Source organism: Pan troglodytes, chromosome 18 (genome assembly GCF_028858775.2).
Source record: "Pan troglodytes isolate AG18354 chromosome 18, NHGRI_mPanTro3-v2.0_pri, whole genome shotgun sequence".
Classification (NCBI taxonomy): domain Eukaryota; kingdom Metazoa; phylum Chordata; class Mammalia; order Primates; family Hominidae; genus Pan; species Pan troglodytes.
The window spans coordinates 30,160,711-30,177,245 of NC_072416.2; the positions used below are offsets into that span (position 1 = coordinate 30,160,711).

Here is a 16,535-nt window from a genome sequence, read left to right on the forward strand (position 1 = left end):
ACTACAAACCATACCTGTCCACATGAAACCGGTTCAGTAGGAGGAGGATTGAGTGTTGCTGGGCTCCAGTGGGTAATCGGATCACATGGGACTGCATTGTAATCAGCCCGTTTTTGTTCAAAATTTTTCTGTGATAGTGCAGCTTCCCAGCATCAACCCTGGAGGAAAAGAGGAGCCATGTCATTTGCTTTGCTGGTAGTTTTATCAATGTAAAGAGTCTCTCACTTGGACATAAACACCAGAGACACAAACCTCCTGTCCAGCCAACCTAAGAAAACAGTCACTGTGAGACCACGGCCTTGAAACAAAAAGCCATGCCTCAGGGAAGATACCGCAGCAGGCCCCTGCATTTGGGATTCAGGGTGCAATGACATATAATTTAAAGCAGAGAAGCAAATCCCCCCACTTACTTGAAAGCAGTGGTGTGAAGGTCTCGCTGGAGCTCCCCTTGCCACCTGGACCGGCCTAGCCGTTCCAGGATGCAGTAGGAGAAGTCGGGCAGCTTCAGGTCGGGATCCCCCTCCTGGCCTATCAAGGCCCTGTACCGCATGGCCTGGGAGGCAACGATGATCAGTTTCTTCCCCCACCTGCAAATCGGAAACAATCGCATGAAGAAATAAGTTTAACTGATTTTAGGAAAACTGAGATAATAAAAAGAAGTGTGCAGAATCCTCATTTCCTGCTTCTTCCAGGAGTTTACAAGATCCCAAAATTAAGTTAAGCAAGTTTTCAGTCTTAGAAGTGTAGTGTGCTAAAAAAGACAATAATAATAATAATAAAAGTAGTGTAGTGTGCTGAAGGAACAGAGCCAATCTTATTTCCTTGCTGATAGCCCTTCAGGGCTCGCCAAGGCGCTCAGGCCAAATCCAACTCCTCATCCCACTCCTCCTGGAAAGCTCTCCACGGCCCAGCCCTCCCTGCCTTGCTTATCTCATCCTCCACAGCTCTGCCCCTCACCCACAGGAGGCTTCCTGTTCCTAAGACAAGCCTCAGGGGTGCTGCCCTTGCTGTTTCCTCGGCCTAGCTGCTTTTCCTCCAGGTCTTTAGGTGACTGATTTATTCTCATCATTCAGGTCACAGCTCAGTTGTCAACTCCTCAGGCCTTTCAGAAAATGCCAACTAGAGTTCTAGCCCCACCCCCACCATTTCCATATTCTTCATAGAACTTAGCAGTCTTAGAAATGACTATATATACACACATATATATATACACACACACACACACACTCTCATTTTTTTTTTTTTTTTTTTTTGCCAACCTCCTTGTCAGTTTCCCTCATTCAAATATAAGAGCAGGCACATTGTCAACCTGTTCACCAGGACATCCTCAGTGCGTAGAATGAATTTGGGTGATAATAGGGGATCTGTGTATATTTGTTAAGTAAATGAACTAGCCCAGCGAGCTGGACTGATAAAACAATCTTCAGAGTCAAAAGCACTGAACGGTGCAATCAGTGGACCTGCAGTCTCATTTTGACTTCACTGTTGAAGGCCAGACCTTGCCTTCAAATCATTAGTTCCTTCTTCTAAATTGACATGTGAGAAAGAATGCACCAAAAGAGGCCAAAACTACTTCCTAGCAAAAGGCATGTGAGGACAGCCCAATTGAGAAGACTCATTTCTGTGCTGACACCTAACAGTCTTTACTGTGCATTCCCCATCGCTGATGATGGAGACTCCACCACAATGCCTGGCCTGCTCAATCTAACTGACATCTTGAGCAAATTGACCTGCTCCATTTACCCACTCTCAGAGTCCAAGCCCTGGCCCTGCAGCTGGGAGATCCCATAAGGATGTGCTGCCGGGGAACCCATCCCTCACTCGCTCCTTGGCATCAAGTTACTCAACTGGAGAAGACTGAAGTTTGAATGTGTCCCCTGAAAGTTCACGTGTTAGAAACCTAATTTCCATTGTAACAGTATTAAGAGGAAGAATCTTTAAGAGGTGATTAGGCCATGACAGTTCTGTTCTGCCCTCTTGAATACATTAAGGCTTTTATCGTGGGAGTGGGTTAGTTATCTCGGGAGTGGGACGTCCTTTCCAGATGCTGGTGCCATGCTCTTGGACTTCCCAGCCCCTTGAACCATGAACCAAACAGACTTCTGTTCTTCATAAATTACCCAGTTTGTAGTATTCTGTTGTATCAGCAGGAAATGGGCCAAGGTAGAGGACCCCCCTTTCCCAGATGAAGGAGTCACCAAGGGTCCACATACAAAAGCTCAAAGGCTACCAATTCTGTTCACTGGGAGCCAACATCCACTCTTCTCAGCCCTAGTATTTGCAGATGCCTAGTCATGAGGTCCTGCTGCAGCCACACCACTCAACTCAGTCTGACAGTTTTCCTTCCCTCTTCCCCACACCGGATGACTTTATTTCTACCACTAAGTAGGCACAAAGAAAAAAAGAGGCTATTTTAACTTAACTCCATCTTTCTTCACATTGTTTGACACCTGAAATTAGTATTTTGCCTAAGTCACAGAAGCCCATATAGTGCGTCTTCAAAAAGAATGTTACGTTGCGAACACACGACAGAAAGTCCACTTTATATATCTGAATTTCACAAACTTAGGACCTATGCTCTTTTGTTCTCAAAACAGGCTCATTAAGTTAAATTATAAGAGGTCAGCTGGGGGAAAAAAGTTTGAAAACAGGGCACTGGTTTGCTGCTTTTAAAACGTCATTACTCTGACTAGTTTACTATCCTTCACTGACATGATCCCAATGTTTCTGTTAATTATCGTGAATTAGCTGATTCAATAACTCCGGCTAGTTTTAATTTGCTGACTATGGTCATCTTATAGGTTATCAAATGCCAATGAAGTGCCATGCAAAGTACACCAGGATACCAAGACAAATAAAAATAGTTTCTACTTTCAAGGAGCTCACAGGCTACTGAAGGAGAAAAAAATTTAAAATGAATAATTCTAATATGAGGTCATAACTTCTCTCACAGAAAGAGGCTCTAGTTGTTGAGGCCATAAAATGTCATAGATGAGGAGCCCTAATTCAAATATGTGTGTATAAACAAGAGTGTGTGCACAGGGATTAGGGAAAACCCCTCAAGGAGATGACTCTTTTTTTCTTTTTTTTTTGAGACAAAGTTTCCTGTTGCCCAGGCTGGAGTACAGTGACGCGATCTCAGCTCACTGCAACCTCTGCCTCTGGAGCTCAAGTGATTCTCCTGCCTCAGCCTCCCAAGTAGCTGGGATTACAGACACTTGCCACCATGCCAGGCTAATTTTTGTACTTTTAGTAGAGATGGGGTTTTGTCATCTTGGCCAGGCTGGTCTTGAACTCCTGGCCTCAAGTGATCCACCCCCCTCGGCCTCCCAAAATGCTGGGATTACAGGTGTGAGCCACTGCACCAGGCAAAGAGGTGACGCTTGTATTAGCAGTGAGCTGTGTGAATGAGAGAATGAAGGGGAAGGATGCAGAAGCTGCACAGTTACAGAGGCATGAAGAAGCATGCCTGCTCCTGGAGGTAAGAGGTGCAGCACGGCTACAAAGTCTGGAGTGTGGTAGCCAGCTAGGAAGCAGAAGGAAGGAAGGAAAGCTCGAGAGGCCAGCAGCGCCTACATCCCCAGTGGCCCTCTGATGCCGTGCTGGGGAGTTCAGATTCTATAACATGGGTCAGGGGTTACAACTTCAAACATGTATTTCTAGAAGCCGGCTTTGTGCCAGGCATATTATTATAGAACTGAGAGACATAGCGGTGAACAAGAAGGATAGAGTCCCTGCCTTTGAGCAATGTATAATCTAGTGAGGAAACAGTGACATAAACAAACACTTAAAACCATTTTTGGTGCCATAAAGAGTACTACGATGGTGTCTGGGCAATGGAGGACACTTCCAGAGGAGTCAGGTTGAAGTCTGAATGATGTGGCGACGTGAAGATTTGTGGACAGAATATTCTTGGCGAAGGAACAGCACAAGGATTGCCTTGAGACAGAAAGGAGCCCAGCATGTTGAGGCTGAAGTGCAGTGCAGAGTGAAGAAACTGAGGTCGGAGCACTGGGTGAGCAGAGGCACAATCACATAGAGCCTGCCGGGACCCGATCAGGAGGGCAGGGAGCACACACGAACACAACACGAACACAAACTCACGGTGTGTGGAACCGGGTGGTACATGGCCAACTGAGGGTAACTCTGGCCTATATCACCCTGTAAAAAATTGGTCTCAGTGCAGCTAGATCTTGTGACTTTTCAAGAAAAGCTAGAAATCCAGGTTTTTAAATATTAGCAATGAAATAAAATTAAAAACCAAACAGAATACCATGCTGGGCACACAAAGCTCCTCTGTGGGCAGATTTGGTCAGTTTGAAACCTCTGCCTTGTGTGGTCAGGGTACATCCCATCACACTGGGGCCTAGAAGAGTCCCACGTTTATGGCTTGTACAGCCACGTGCATGAGAGTACATCTGACCAGAATAAAGAACGAGAAAAGGCAGTACTATGGTTTGGATGAGGCTTGTCCACACCAAAACTCATGTTGAAGTTTAACTACCAGTATGCCGGGTGCAGTGGCTCATGCCTGTAATCCCAGCAGTTTGGGAGGCCAAGGTAGGCAGATCACCTGAGGTCAGGAGTTCAAGACCAGTCTGGTCAACGCAGTGAAACCCCATCTCTACTAAAAATACAAAAATTAGCCGGGCATGGTAGCAGGTGCCTGTAAACCCAGCTACTTGAGAGGCTAAGGCAGGAGAATCGCTTTAACCTGGGAGGTGGAGGTTGCAGTGAGCCAAGATTGCGCCATTGGACTCCAGCCTGGGCGACAAGAGCAAAACCCCGCCTCAAAAAGAAAAAAAAGTTTAATCCCCAGTGCAGCAGCACTGGGAGGTGAGGCCTAGTAGAAGGTGTTTGGGTAGTGGGGGATGGATCCCTCATAAATAGATTAATGCCACCTGGAGAAGAAAATGAGTCTCCTTCTCTTGGGAATGGATTAGCTCCGGTGAGAGTGGGTTGATGTAAAGCAAGGATGTCCTCCGGGTTTTGCCCCTCTGCACATGTTCACTGTCCCTTGGACCTTCCACCATGCTATAAGGCAGCACGTAAGTCTTGCCAGAAGCCAGTGCCATGCCCTTGAGCATCCTAGCCTGCAGCACTGTGAACTAAATAAGCCTCTTTTCTTTGTAAATTACCCAGCCTCAGGTATTCTGTTCTAGCAACACACAACACACTAAGACAGGAACAGAAGGCAGGTTTGGGTTGAAGGAGAGTGATGACCACACTGGTATGCATAGCAGATTATTGGAATAACACATATGCCACTTGGGAGAGAGGTCTGGGACTAGACAAAGAGCCTTTAGAAGCAGTCAATGTGTCTTTCTTCTCTTTCTTTTTTTTTTTTTTTTTTTTAAGAGATAGGGTCGACCAGGCATGGTGGCTCACGCCTGTAATCCCAGCACTTTGGGAGGCCAAGGCGGGTGGATCACCTGAGGTCAGGTGTTCAAGACCGGCCCAGCCAAGATGGTGAAACCGAGTCTCTACTAAAAATACAAAAATAAGCTGGGCGTGGTGGCATGCACCTGTAATCCCAGCTACTCGGGAGGCTGAGGCAGGAGAATTGCTTGAACCTGAGAGGCGGAGGTTGCAGTAAACCGAGACTGTGACACTGTACTCCAGCCTAGGTGACAAAGCAAGACTGTCTCAAAAATAAATAAATAAATAAAAAGAGATCGGGTCACGCTCTATTGTCCAGACCGGAATGTGGTGGTGCAATCATAACTCACTGAAGCCTCGAACTCCTGGGCTCAAGCAATCCCCCCGTCGCAGTCTCCCAAGTAGCTGGTACTACAGAGTGTGCCACTATGCCCAGCTAGTTTTTTGTTTTTTTAATTTTTTGTAGTGATGGGGTCTTGCTATATTGCCCAGGCTAGTCTTTAACTCCCGGCCTCAAGCGATCCTCCTGCCTCGGCCTCCCAAAGTGCTTGGATTACTGCTTAGCCCACCAGCCAACATTTAAGTGGTGGAAGGAAGTAGGTGAATCCACAAATAAGCTGGTGAGGAATGGCAAGGAAAGTAGAAAAACAAAATAAGGCAGGAAGCCACTGGCACAAAAGCTTTGAGTCCTTAACAGTGTAGCAGGGTCAAGGAGATTAGGGTCCTAACAGTGTTCATGGCCCCATGGGATCTTAGAGGATAAAACTGTGAAGTGATAAAGTCAGGAATCAGGATTGCAGTGGGCAAAGGAGTGAAGGGGAGGTGAAGAGGGAGAAACAGTGAATGGGGGTGATTCATCTAAGAAGCGTGGCTGCAGAGTCAAAGAAACAGCCAGTTACAAGGGATTTGAGGTCAAGAGAAGGTTCTGCTGCGAGATGGGTGAACTGTGTTCATGTGCTGAAGGGAAAGCTTCAGTAGAAATCAAGGACAGACAGGGGGCCGTCGCTCACACTTGTAATCCCAGCAATTTAGGAGGCTGGGATAGGAGGATTGCTTGAGCCCAGAAGTTTGAGACCAGCCTGAGCAACATGGCAAGACCCCACCTCTACAAAAAATAAAACTTAGCTGGGTGTGGTGGTATGCGCCTGTGGTCCCAGCTACTCAGGTGGGAGGTGGGAAGATCACCTGAGCCCAGGAGGTCAAGGCTGCAATAAGCTGTGATCACACCACTGTACTCCAGCCTGGGCAACAGAGTGAGACTCTGTCTCAAAAAAAAGAAAAAGAAAAAGAAAATCAAGGAGAAAGATGAGCTAACTGAGAGGTGGAAAAGAGCAGGGGTAGAGGGAGCTGGGCTGGGGGAGGGGAGGAGGAGGAAGGGATGCATCCAGATCACAGCCTTAGACAGGGCCACCATTTCTCACCTCCTCCGAGATGAGAGTAGACAGGGAAGAAATGTGGAAAAGTCTGCAAGTCAAGAAAGAAGGTGGAAGTTAGCAGAGTTCACATTGCCCTGTAAAGTAGGAAGGAAGGCAGGAATGGAGTTAGGTGCTTGAAAAAAAATGATCATTTGGATTAGACACTCTGGGGAATTGGGATACTGACTGAGGATTCACAAGAGAATGGCTTGGCAGCACAGGGCCCAGGTAGGAAGAGAGAAAGGGCACCATTCAAGTGCTCGAGGACTGTGAGCACAAAGGAAAGAGAAAGGCAGGACCCGTGACCCCAGTGAAGAAGGCGAATGAAGGCCAAGAACTGGCGTAGTGCAGGGCTAGTGAACTCTGACAGACTCCAAGGTTGTAGGCCAGATCCAAGTGCTCTGACTACACATTCAAAGCACTCAGATTCCCAGGAATTTCTTTTTTCCTTTTTTTTTTTTTGTAGACAGGGTCTGACTCTGTTGCCTAGGCTGAAGTGCAATGGCATGACCTCGGCTCACTGCAGCCTGCCTCCGCTTCCTGGGTTCAAGTGATTCTCATGCCTCAGCCACTACAGTAGCTGGGATTATGGGCATGTGCCACCACACCCGGCTAATTTTTGTATTTTTAGTAGAAACAGCGTTTTGCCATGTTGGCCAGGCTGGTCTTGAACTCCTGGCCTCAAGTGATCCACCTGCCTCAGCCTCTTAAAGTGCTGGGATTACAGGCGTGAGCCACCGTACCCGGCCAGATTCCCAGGAATTTCTGATGGTGCAAAATAGTTACCTGTCAAAGGCTTCCACCATTGTACAGCGAGGCTGCAAGGACTTGGTTCTGATGTCATTGGTAATGTTTTTCCTCTCCTTAAAGTAGCGGCATGAGCCCTGGATGCCATCCTTATTCTCTAAGATCATATGAATGGGGTAGACATCCTCCAAAGCCACCGGGTCCCTCCTAGACTCCAAAATTCCAGTTTCCAAATCAATTTCTTCATACCTAAGGAGAAAAACACAAATATCAAAGCCCAACTCAGCTTCAGATATAATGTGTGCTTGGCTGTGTTCTTTTGACAACCTCCAGCAGAGATCAGAGAGAAGTGAGATCAGTCAGTTTTCCTGCCTTATAAATGCAGATAATCTTGACAAGCAGGTTCCTGCCTTTCTATCCCACAGAACGCAGACCTTTCCAGGACTCCCCAGACTATTCCAGAAGCTGGGTGCTGGGACCTAAACCTCCTTATTGGCCAAGTCATGGGCTTTTGTTTCCCTCCAAATCTGGTACTCAGTCTCCAAACCACCAAGTTGGACGAAATGATTCAAGGCTTTCCTCCGCTTTTTTGAGATGGAGTTTTGCTCTTGTTGCCCAGGCTAGAGTCCAATGGCATGATCTTGGCTCACTGCAACCTCCACTTCCCAGGTTCAAGCAATTCTCCTGCCTGAGCCTCCCAAGGAGCTGGGATTATAGGCGTGTGCCACCACGCCCGGCTAATTTTGTATTTTTAGTAGAGATGACGGTTCACCATGTTGGTCAGGGTGGTCTCGAACTCCTGACCTCGGTGATCCACCCGCCTCAGCTTCCCAAAGTGCTGAGATTACAGGTGGGAGCCACCACAAGTGGCCAAAGCTTTCCTCCCTTTAAGATCTCATCTTTCCATCTCTCCTTAGTTATCTCTCTAATATCCTAACCCATTTTCATGGTTTGCATTACGGCCTGCATGTTAACAAGTCTCACCTTTGAATCCTCAGTCCTTTTTCTCCAAATACAGATCCAATGTCTTCACTTGTCTATTAAATGCCTCCCATTCCAAATATGATTACCTCTCCCCAGCTCCAATTAAGTCCCTTCTTTCCCCTCTTACTACCGCTTTCTTCCATGTGCCTCTTACAACACCATGGAGACATTTTTCATTTGTGCTTCTTTCATGCAGTTAGCCAAGCTTGTCAAGTTTTCTTTTTTTTTTTGAAAAAAAAAAAAAATACATACATACATATATATATATAAAATTTTTTTTCCCCTCACTATGTTGCCCAGATTGGTCTTGAACTACCGGGCTCAAGTAATCTGCCCACTTCAGCCTTGCAAAGTGCTAGGATTACAGGTGTGAGCCACCTTGCCTGGCTGCTTGTCGAGTTTTATTTTGAAATCTCACTCATATCCTACACTAGTCTAATTGCGGCTAAATCCTATGTACATGTTTCAGCCCTTTCCTTCCTTGCCCCCTCTGTGTTATCTGCACTATTTAACCCTCCATTCCTTTTTTTTAAGACTTGAGTTTTGATCTTGTCACCCAGGCTGGAGTGCAGTGGCGCAATCTCGGCTCACTGCAACCTCCACCTTCTGGGTTCAAGCGATTCTCCTGCCTCAGCCTCCCTAGTAGCTGGGATCACAGGCACCTGCCACCACACCCAGCTAATTTTTGTATTTTTAGTAGAGAGAGGGTTTCACGATGTTGGCCAAATGATCCACCTGCCTCGGCCTCCCAAAGTGCTGGGATTACAGGCATGATTCACCACACCCAGCCCAACCCTCCGTTCTTAAATGATCCTGTCTCCTCCCAAACTTCCAGAACACCACTCTGACCTGACTGTCCTCTACCTCTCCAGCCACACCGCCTCAGTCTTCTTTTGAAAGTCCCTCACCCTCCATCCAGCCTTGAAATGTAGGTGCACTGCAGGGCTATATCTCAAGACCTCCAACCACACTACACTCTCTCTTAGGGCTGATCTTAGCCAGCTGCTTTAATTACCAGCTGCTAGGAATGACTCACAGATGTCTAGCTCAGTCCCTCCCTCTGGCCTGCTTTCACTCCCACGAAGCCAGATGTTTACTAATTAAGACTCTTCACTTGGACAACTCAAAAGAACCTGAAGCTAAATGTGTCACATGTCTCTTCAGCAAAGTCCCCACCTCCCCCAGACTCAACCCCCACGCTGTTCTTCCGTGTTCCCAGCCTCAGAGATGAGAATCAGGGTTCGCTCAGGTGCCCAAACAGCAGCCTACTATGTCTTGACTGCCTGTGCTCTTCATCCCCACACCCACCATGGTAAGCCAGACCATGACTAGATTACTAAAAATCTCTCAACTTCACTCTTTGCCCCTAGTCTGACCCTCTCTTCAGTGACTTCTCACTGTCCTTTTGATAAAGGATAAGCTTTTTTTTTGAGATGGATTCTCCCTCTGTCACCCAGGCTGGAGTGCAGTGGCACAATCTCGGCTCACTGCAGCCTCCACCTAGCTGGGATTTCAGGTGTCTACCACCACGCCCAGCTAATTTTTGTATTTTTAGTAGACATGGGGTTTCACCATGTTGGCTGGACTGGTCTTGAACTCCTGATCTCAAGTGATCCGCCCACCTCTGCCTCTCAAAGTGCTGGGATTACAGGCTGATAAACTCTTTAAGTAGGTTAAAAGACTTGATTCCAGTCCAATTTGGCTGGAATCTGAACTCAGACCTTCCTCAAAGTCTGGGTTCTTCCCTTGCTAGTTGACTTTTAGCATGCCACTTGACCCCTCAGGGCCTCGATTTTCTCTTCAGGAAAATGGGGAGAATATTACCCAACTCCTAAGGTTTCTGTAAAAATTAAATAACATGTTGTATTAAGGATCTTAGCACAGTCCTAGCTATTCCTCATTCCCTACCTCCAATTCCACACTTCAGCCACTTACTTCACATTTGCTGTTCTCTGTCCAACAGTCCTCTTTGCCAACTGGCTGCCTAAATCCAATCTTTAAGTTTTGTCTCGAACATTATTTTATTTTATTTTTGAGACAGAGTCTCACTCTGTCACCCAGGCTGGAGTGCAATGGCTGAATCTCAGCTCACTGAAACCTCTGCCTCCCAGGTTCAAGTGATTCTCCTGCCTCAGCCTCCTGAGTAGCTGGGATACAGGCATGCGCCACCACGCCAGGCTAATTTTTGTATTTTTAGTAGAGATAGGGTTTCACCACGTTGGTCAGGCGGGTCTTGAACTGCTGACCTTGTGACCCATCCACCTCAGCCTCCCAAAGTACTGGGATTGCAGGCATGAGCTGCTGCACCCGGCCTGTCTTGGACATTATTACCTCTTGGAACCTCCCCTGACCCTCACAATATGGCTTAAGAGCACAGACGCTGAAAATAGCCTGGGTTCAAATCAATTCTTAGTCACTTATTGCCCCCAGAACCTTAGATTACATAATCCCTCTCTGTGACTCAGTGTCTTCCTCTGTAAAATGAGGACGATAACAGCACCTACCTCATAGGTGAGGATCAAGTGAATTTAATCTCCTGTTTAACGGAGTTTAATCAAGTGAGGATCAAGTGAGTTTAAGCTCCTAAAGCTTCTAGAATAGGTTCTTTGAACAGCAATGTGGCCGGGCGCCGTGGCTCACGCCTGTAATCACAGCACTCTGGGAGGCCGAGAGGTGCGGATTGTCTGAGGTCAGGAGTTCGCGACCAGCCTGGCCAACATGATGACACCCCATATCTACTAAAAATGCAAAAATTAGCCGGGCGTGGTGGAACATGCCTGTAATCCCAGTTACTCAGGAGGCTGAGGCACGAGAATCGCTTGAACCTGGGAGGCGGACGGAGGTTGCAGTGAGCCAAGATCGCGCCACTGCACTCCAGCCTGGGCCACAGAGAGAGACTCTCTCTCAAAAAAGAAAAAAAAGAACAGCACCTCACCCATGAAGTTCCTGATAAATGTCAGCTTTTAGCATTATCGCTAATTGTCCTGATACGCAGATCTCGAGATGCCCTAGGCTATCTGCACCGAATGAATATACCATGAGGGTCTGTTGATCTGAAGAGTCTCCAGTCTGGCTCTAAAGTGTCTTTCCTGCTCCAATCCTATCCTCCAATGTAAAGGAAACATTCTTTTAAACCTGAAGAATATCCCCAATCCTGTTCGCCATTACCCCAAAACACACACAGGGACAAAACGGGACATCACTAGATTCTCCCCCTCCCCCCGCCAACTCCATCAGACTCCAGGGCCCTGCCAGGCCTGAGGGACCCCAGATTAGCCTTACCGCCGTGCCCCAACTCAATCAACAGGCCTCCGGTACTTGCACGGTACTTGCACGGCCCCACTCCATTCCCCCGCCCTGCCCCCAGCTCCATCAGCCCCCGGGCCCTGCGCCCGCCCGCCCGCCCGCCCGCCCGCCTGGCCAGGCCGCCCGCTGACCGGTCCTGGAGCTGTAGGTCGGGTCGCTCCCGAGGCTCCTCATAGAAGCTGATGCCCGGGTGCGTGGCGAGGGCCCGCCAGAGAAACTCCTGCGTGCAGGGTTCCAAAGGCAGCGGGAAGGGCGGCACTCGCGTCTCCAGCCGGCTCCACAGCGCTGGCAGACACAGGCCATCGAGCCCCTCCAGAGCGACTTCGTCCAACAACGACTCCAGCGCGTCCATTGCTACTTCAGTCGGCGGCGCCCGGGGCGCATGCGCAACGCACCGCCAAGGGCCTTGGTCCAGCGCGCCTGCGCACAACGATCCGGGGCCCGGGGAGGTGGGTCAGACCCAGGGTTCGGAGGAGGAGTTCCAGCGCGCCGGCATGACGTCACTCCCAGGGGGCGGGCTCAGTAAGTGGAGCTCCACCGTCATTGGTCCGGGGCCCCGCAGTAACCAGGGGAACTGCAAACAGTGTAGAGGCCGCTTCCGGTTCGAGCTCCCGGAACCGCCGCCTCTAGGGATGGACGGTGAGTGTCCGTGGGCCCCTCCGGGAGGTCGGACTGTTATTCTCCCATCCCTCCCGACCGCGCTTTGGGCAGAATCCTAGGCCATAAACCCCTGGACCACCACTTCCTGACCCAAGGGGGTCTCCGAAATGAGGGATAGGGAGGCTTAGTGGTCCGGAACGCGGAGGAGAGCCTGGGGGAGTGGTCAGTGCTGTGACCATTCTGCCCGGCTGTGGGCGTGAAGGAAACCGGTACTGGCCGGGAGCTCAGTGAAGGGATGTAGGGTGGGGAAGGAGAAGTAGAGGTCTGAGGAGGGTCTTGTGAATGTTGGGATGTGGAACTGTCGGATTTGGGAGTTGATATGAAAACAAGCTTGATCGTGGGAGTGCAATCGTCAGGTGCTGGGAAAGGGAGTTGGTGTGGGGGGTGAAGGGAGTTTAGGAAATACTCCCTTTCTGTGCCTTGGCGTTAATAATAATAGCTCCCTTTAACAAAGTGCTTTCCAGTACCAAGAACTCTGTAAGTACTCTTGGGCAACACCTCGCTAAGCTTCATACCAGCCTTTTGAGTTCAGCGTTGTTCCATTTTACAGATGATGAAACTGAGGCTCAGAGGTGTTAAGGAACTTGCCCAAAGTCAAACAACCAGCATGTAGCAGAGTGAGTGAGAAACCCAGACACCCTGTCTCTGGAGCTGAATTATGGGGCTTGAGATTTGGACAGGTTTTGAGGGTCCCTTTATTCCAGAGGTTGTAAATGCAGATGTCTGCAGAGGAGAGTCTAGTGAGCCGGATTGAGGTTGTAACTGAAAATCAATTCCTCACCTGAAAGGAAAGCTGCTCACCAAGCACCAGCTGATTGTTCTCTTGGGGTACTTCTCAAAAACAGGGATGGCCAGTCACTCTGAAGGCCAGAGACAGCTTGTGGGCCCCCATTTAGGGATCCCTGGTTAGAGTCATGGTATTGACAATTGGAAACAAATGGAAAATAGGCTATTCTGATATCTCACTTTGCAGATGGGAAGACTAAAGTCTAGAGAGACTGGTAGGGTCTGGGCTAGAGTCCAGATCATTTTTCTAATTACAGCACTGTCCCTCACTTCTCGGGAATTTGTTCCTGGGGAATCCACATTCTTTTTATATTCACTGAATGTAGTGTGGAGAAAATGTTTTTAATTGAACATTCTGTCATATGCTTAAAATATATCTTTGCCCTTTGTACTTTAGAGGTACTATAAAATGAGCTTTACCATTTTGCCTTCTGGAAAGGTCAATGTAATGTTGCTATAGAACATCAGTCCTCAAACCTTTTAAGCCTTGGGACCCCTGTATGCTCTTACCTCAAAGAGCTTTGTTTATTTATATTTATGATATTTACCATATCGAAGATTTAAACTGGGAAAATCTTAAGATGTCCATTAATTAGTTCCTTTAAAAATAATAAAAATTGGGCCGGGCATGGACTCGTGCCTGTAATCCTAGCACTCTGGAAGGCCAAGGCAGGCGGATCACTTGAGGTCAGGAGTTCGAGACCAGCCTGGCCAACATGGTGAAACCCTGTCTCTACTAAAAATTAGCCGGATGTGGTGACACGTGTCTGTAATCCCAGCTACTTGGAAGGCTGAGGCAGGAGAATCATTTGAAGCCGAGATCTTGCCACTGCACTCCAGCCTGGGCAACAGGGCGAGACTCTGTCTCAAAAAAACCCAACAATAATAACAATAATAATAATAATTGGCCAGGTGCAGTGGCTCATAATAACCATAATAATAATTGGCCATGTGCAGTGCCTCACACCTGTGATCCCAGCAGTTTGGGAGGCTGAAGTGGGTGGATTGCTTGAGCTCAGGAGTTCAAGACTAGCCTGGGCAACATAGCTAGATCCTGTCTCAAAAAAACTCCAACAACAATAAACCCATTACTTCTGAACATAAATAATATTTTTAATGGAAAACAATTACATTTGCCTCAAAAAAATTAATAGGAAGAGTAGCATTATTTTATGTTTTTTCAAGTTTATTCAATAGAAATAGAAAAAACTACTCTCATTTCTGCTTCAGGATTCAAACTGTTTTTTGTTATGCTGTTTTGGCTGGTGTGTATGAAGAAAATTTGGCCTCATACAAATATATAATTGGAGCAGAGAGAAACATTTTAATTGCCTTTTCAGATAACTGTAGACACTCTCCTTTCATACTATACAAAATTTAGCAAATGCCAGTTTCTTTTTTCTTTTTTTTTTTTTGAGAAAAAGTCTCACTGTCGCCCAGGCTGGAGTGCAGTGGCACGATCTCAGCTCACTGCAACCTCTGCCTGCTGGGTTCAAGCGATTCTCCTGCCTCAACCTCCCGAGTAGCTGGGATCACAGGTGTGAACCACCATGCCCAGCTAATTTTTTTAATTTTTAGTAGACATGGGGTTTCCCCATGTTGGCCAGCTGGTTGCAAACTCCTGACCTCAGGTGATCAGCCTGCCTCCATTTCCCAAAGTGCTGGGATTACAGACGTAAGCCACCATACCTGGCCTGCAAGTGGCAGTTTTTTTTTTTGTTTTGTTTTGTTTTTTGAGACGGGAGTTTTGCCGTCGTTGCCCAGGCTGGAGTGCAATGGCCTGATCTCGGCTCACCGCAACCTCCGCCTCCCGGGTTCAAGCGATTCTCCTGCCTCAGCCTCCCAAGTATCTGGGATTACAGGCATGTGCCACCACGCTCAGCTAATTTTGTGCTTTTAGTAGAGATGGGGTTTCTCTATGTTGGTCAGGCTGGTCTCAAACTGCCAACCTCAGGTGATCTGCCCGCCTTGGCCTCCCGAAGTGCTGGGATTACAGGCATGAAGAACCATGCCAGGCCACAAGTGGCGGTTTCTTAAAGGTTAGTCACAGTGTGTCATCTGAAGCCTTATAGGTGAACTTTTATACTGTGTTACATTAAAATCCATTGGTCTATCTTGCCCTTTCATTGGCTGCTTTACCCATATATGATTTTATAACATCAGCCATTGGTCGTTTAGAAAATGTTGGTTCAGTGAGTTATGCAAATCTAAACGTTGACCTTTCAGATGCCATTATACGGTATTTAAAAAATCACATTTGTTAATATCACCACCTATTTCATTTTAAAAAGGAGTTTAAGTATTAGGAAACTATCAAACTCAAGGTAATGGAAACAAGTTTTCAACTTGTTTTCACTTGACAGCTTGAATTTTAACATTGGCAGCAAATATTGTCAGCTGTTTCCTTGAAGTGACAGACTCACTTATTTCGTATTTGAGAAAATTTCTGCCAAATTCCCAAGACTGAATAACCAAAATTTGTCTATTATTTTATTTACTGCCATGTACTCACATTTAAAACAAACAAACAATTATTTTTATTTAAGAATGTCCTGATGGTTGGGTTCAGTGGCTCACGCCTATAGTCCCACCGCTTTGGGAGGCCAAGACAAGAGGATCTCTTCAGCCCAGAAATTCAAGACCAGCTTCGTCAACATAGTGAGACTCCATCTCTACTAAATAAATAAATTAAATAAATAAATAAATAAATAATAGTCAGGCATGGTAGCATGCACCTGTGGTTCTAGCTGCTAAGGAGACTGAGGTGTGGGGATCACTTGAGCCCAGGAGGTCAAGACCAGCCTGGGCAACTTAGTGAGACCCCATCTCTGTAAAAAGTAAAAAATTAGACAGGTATAGTGGCTCGTGCCTGTAGTCCCAGCCACTCAGGCTCAGTTGAGCTTAGGAGGTTGAGGCTACAGTGAGCCATGACTGTGCCACTGCACTCCAGCCTGGGCAAAAAGACCTCGTCTAGAGAGAGAGAGAGCAGGGGGTGGGGTGGGGGGAGAGAGGAGAGAGAAAGGAAGGAGGGAAAGAAGGGAGGGAGGGGAGAGAGAAAGGAAGGAGGAAAGAAGGGAGGGATGGAAGAAGGGAGGGAGGAAGGAAGGAGGGAAGGTTTCTAGTACATTGTGGTAACATTGCCTTGATTCAGACTGCAAGCAGTTTTACCCACCATTGCTTTGTGCCATAAGTACAAATGTCAACACAGCCAGATGGGGTGGCTCACGCCTGTAATCCCAGCACTTTGAGAGGCCAAGG

General features: G+C 47.5%; 2 protein-coding genes across 26 annotated transcripts in view; one reads left to right on the forward strand and one right to left on the reverse strand.

The window, feature by feature from the left end:
• Nucleotides 1-12,274, reverse strand: part of GTF3C1 (general transcription factor IIIC subunit 1) — an 88,880-nt gene extending 76,606 nt beyond the window's left edge. For both annotated transcript variants that reach the window (XM_016929679.4, XM_016929678.4), the window contains exons 1-4: nt 11,963-12,274; nt 7,581-7,790; nt 411-587; nt 15-158 (exon numbers count right to left, since the gene is read on the reverse strand). In XM_016929679.4, coding sequence (XP_016785168.1) covers nt 15-158; nt 411-587; nt 7,581-7,790; nt 11,963-12,183 — 752 coding nt within the window. In that variant the 5' untranslated portion in view covers nt 12,184-12,274. The remainder of the gene's footprint in view (nt 1-14; nt 159-410; nt 588-7,580; nt 7,791-11,962) is intronic.
• Nucleotides 12,275-12,376: 102 nt separating this feature from the next.
• The window catches only part of KATNIP (katanin interacting protein), a 230,679-nt gene continuing 226,520 nt past the window's right edge, over nt 12,377-16,535 (forward strand). For 10 of the 24 annotated variants that reach the window (XM_009430542.5, XM_009430543.4, XM_009430548.4 and 7 more), the window contains exon 1: nt 12,409-12,470. In XM_009430542.5, coding sequence (XP_009428817.4) covers nt 12,464-12,470 — 7 coding nt within the window. In that variant the 5' untranslated portion in view covers nt 12,409-12,463. Of the gene's footprint in view, nt 12,471-15,823; nt 15,936-16,535 lie in introns of those variants that run through there. The other 14 variants (XM_063797740.1, XM_063797742.1, XM_063797732.1 and 11 more) reach the window with 7 other exon arrangements.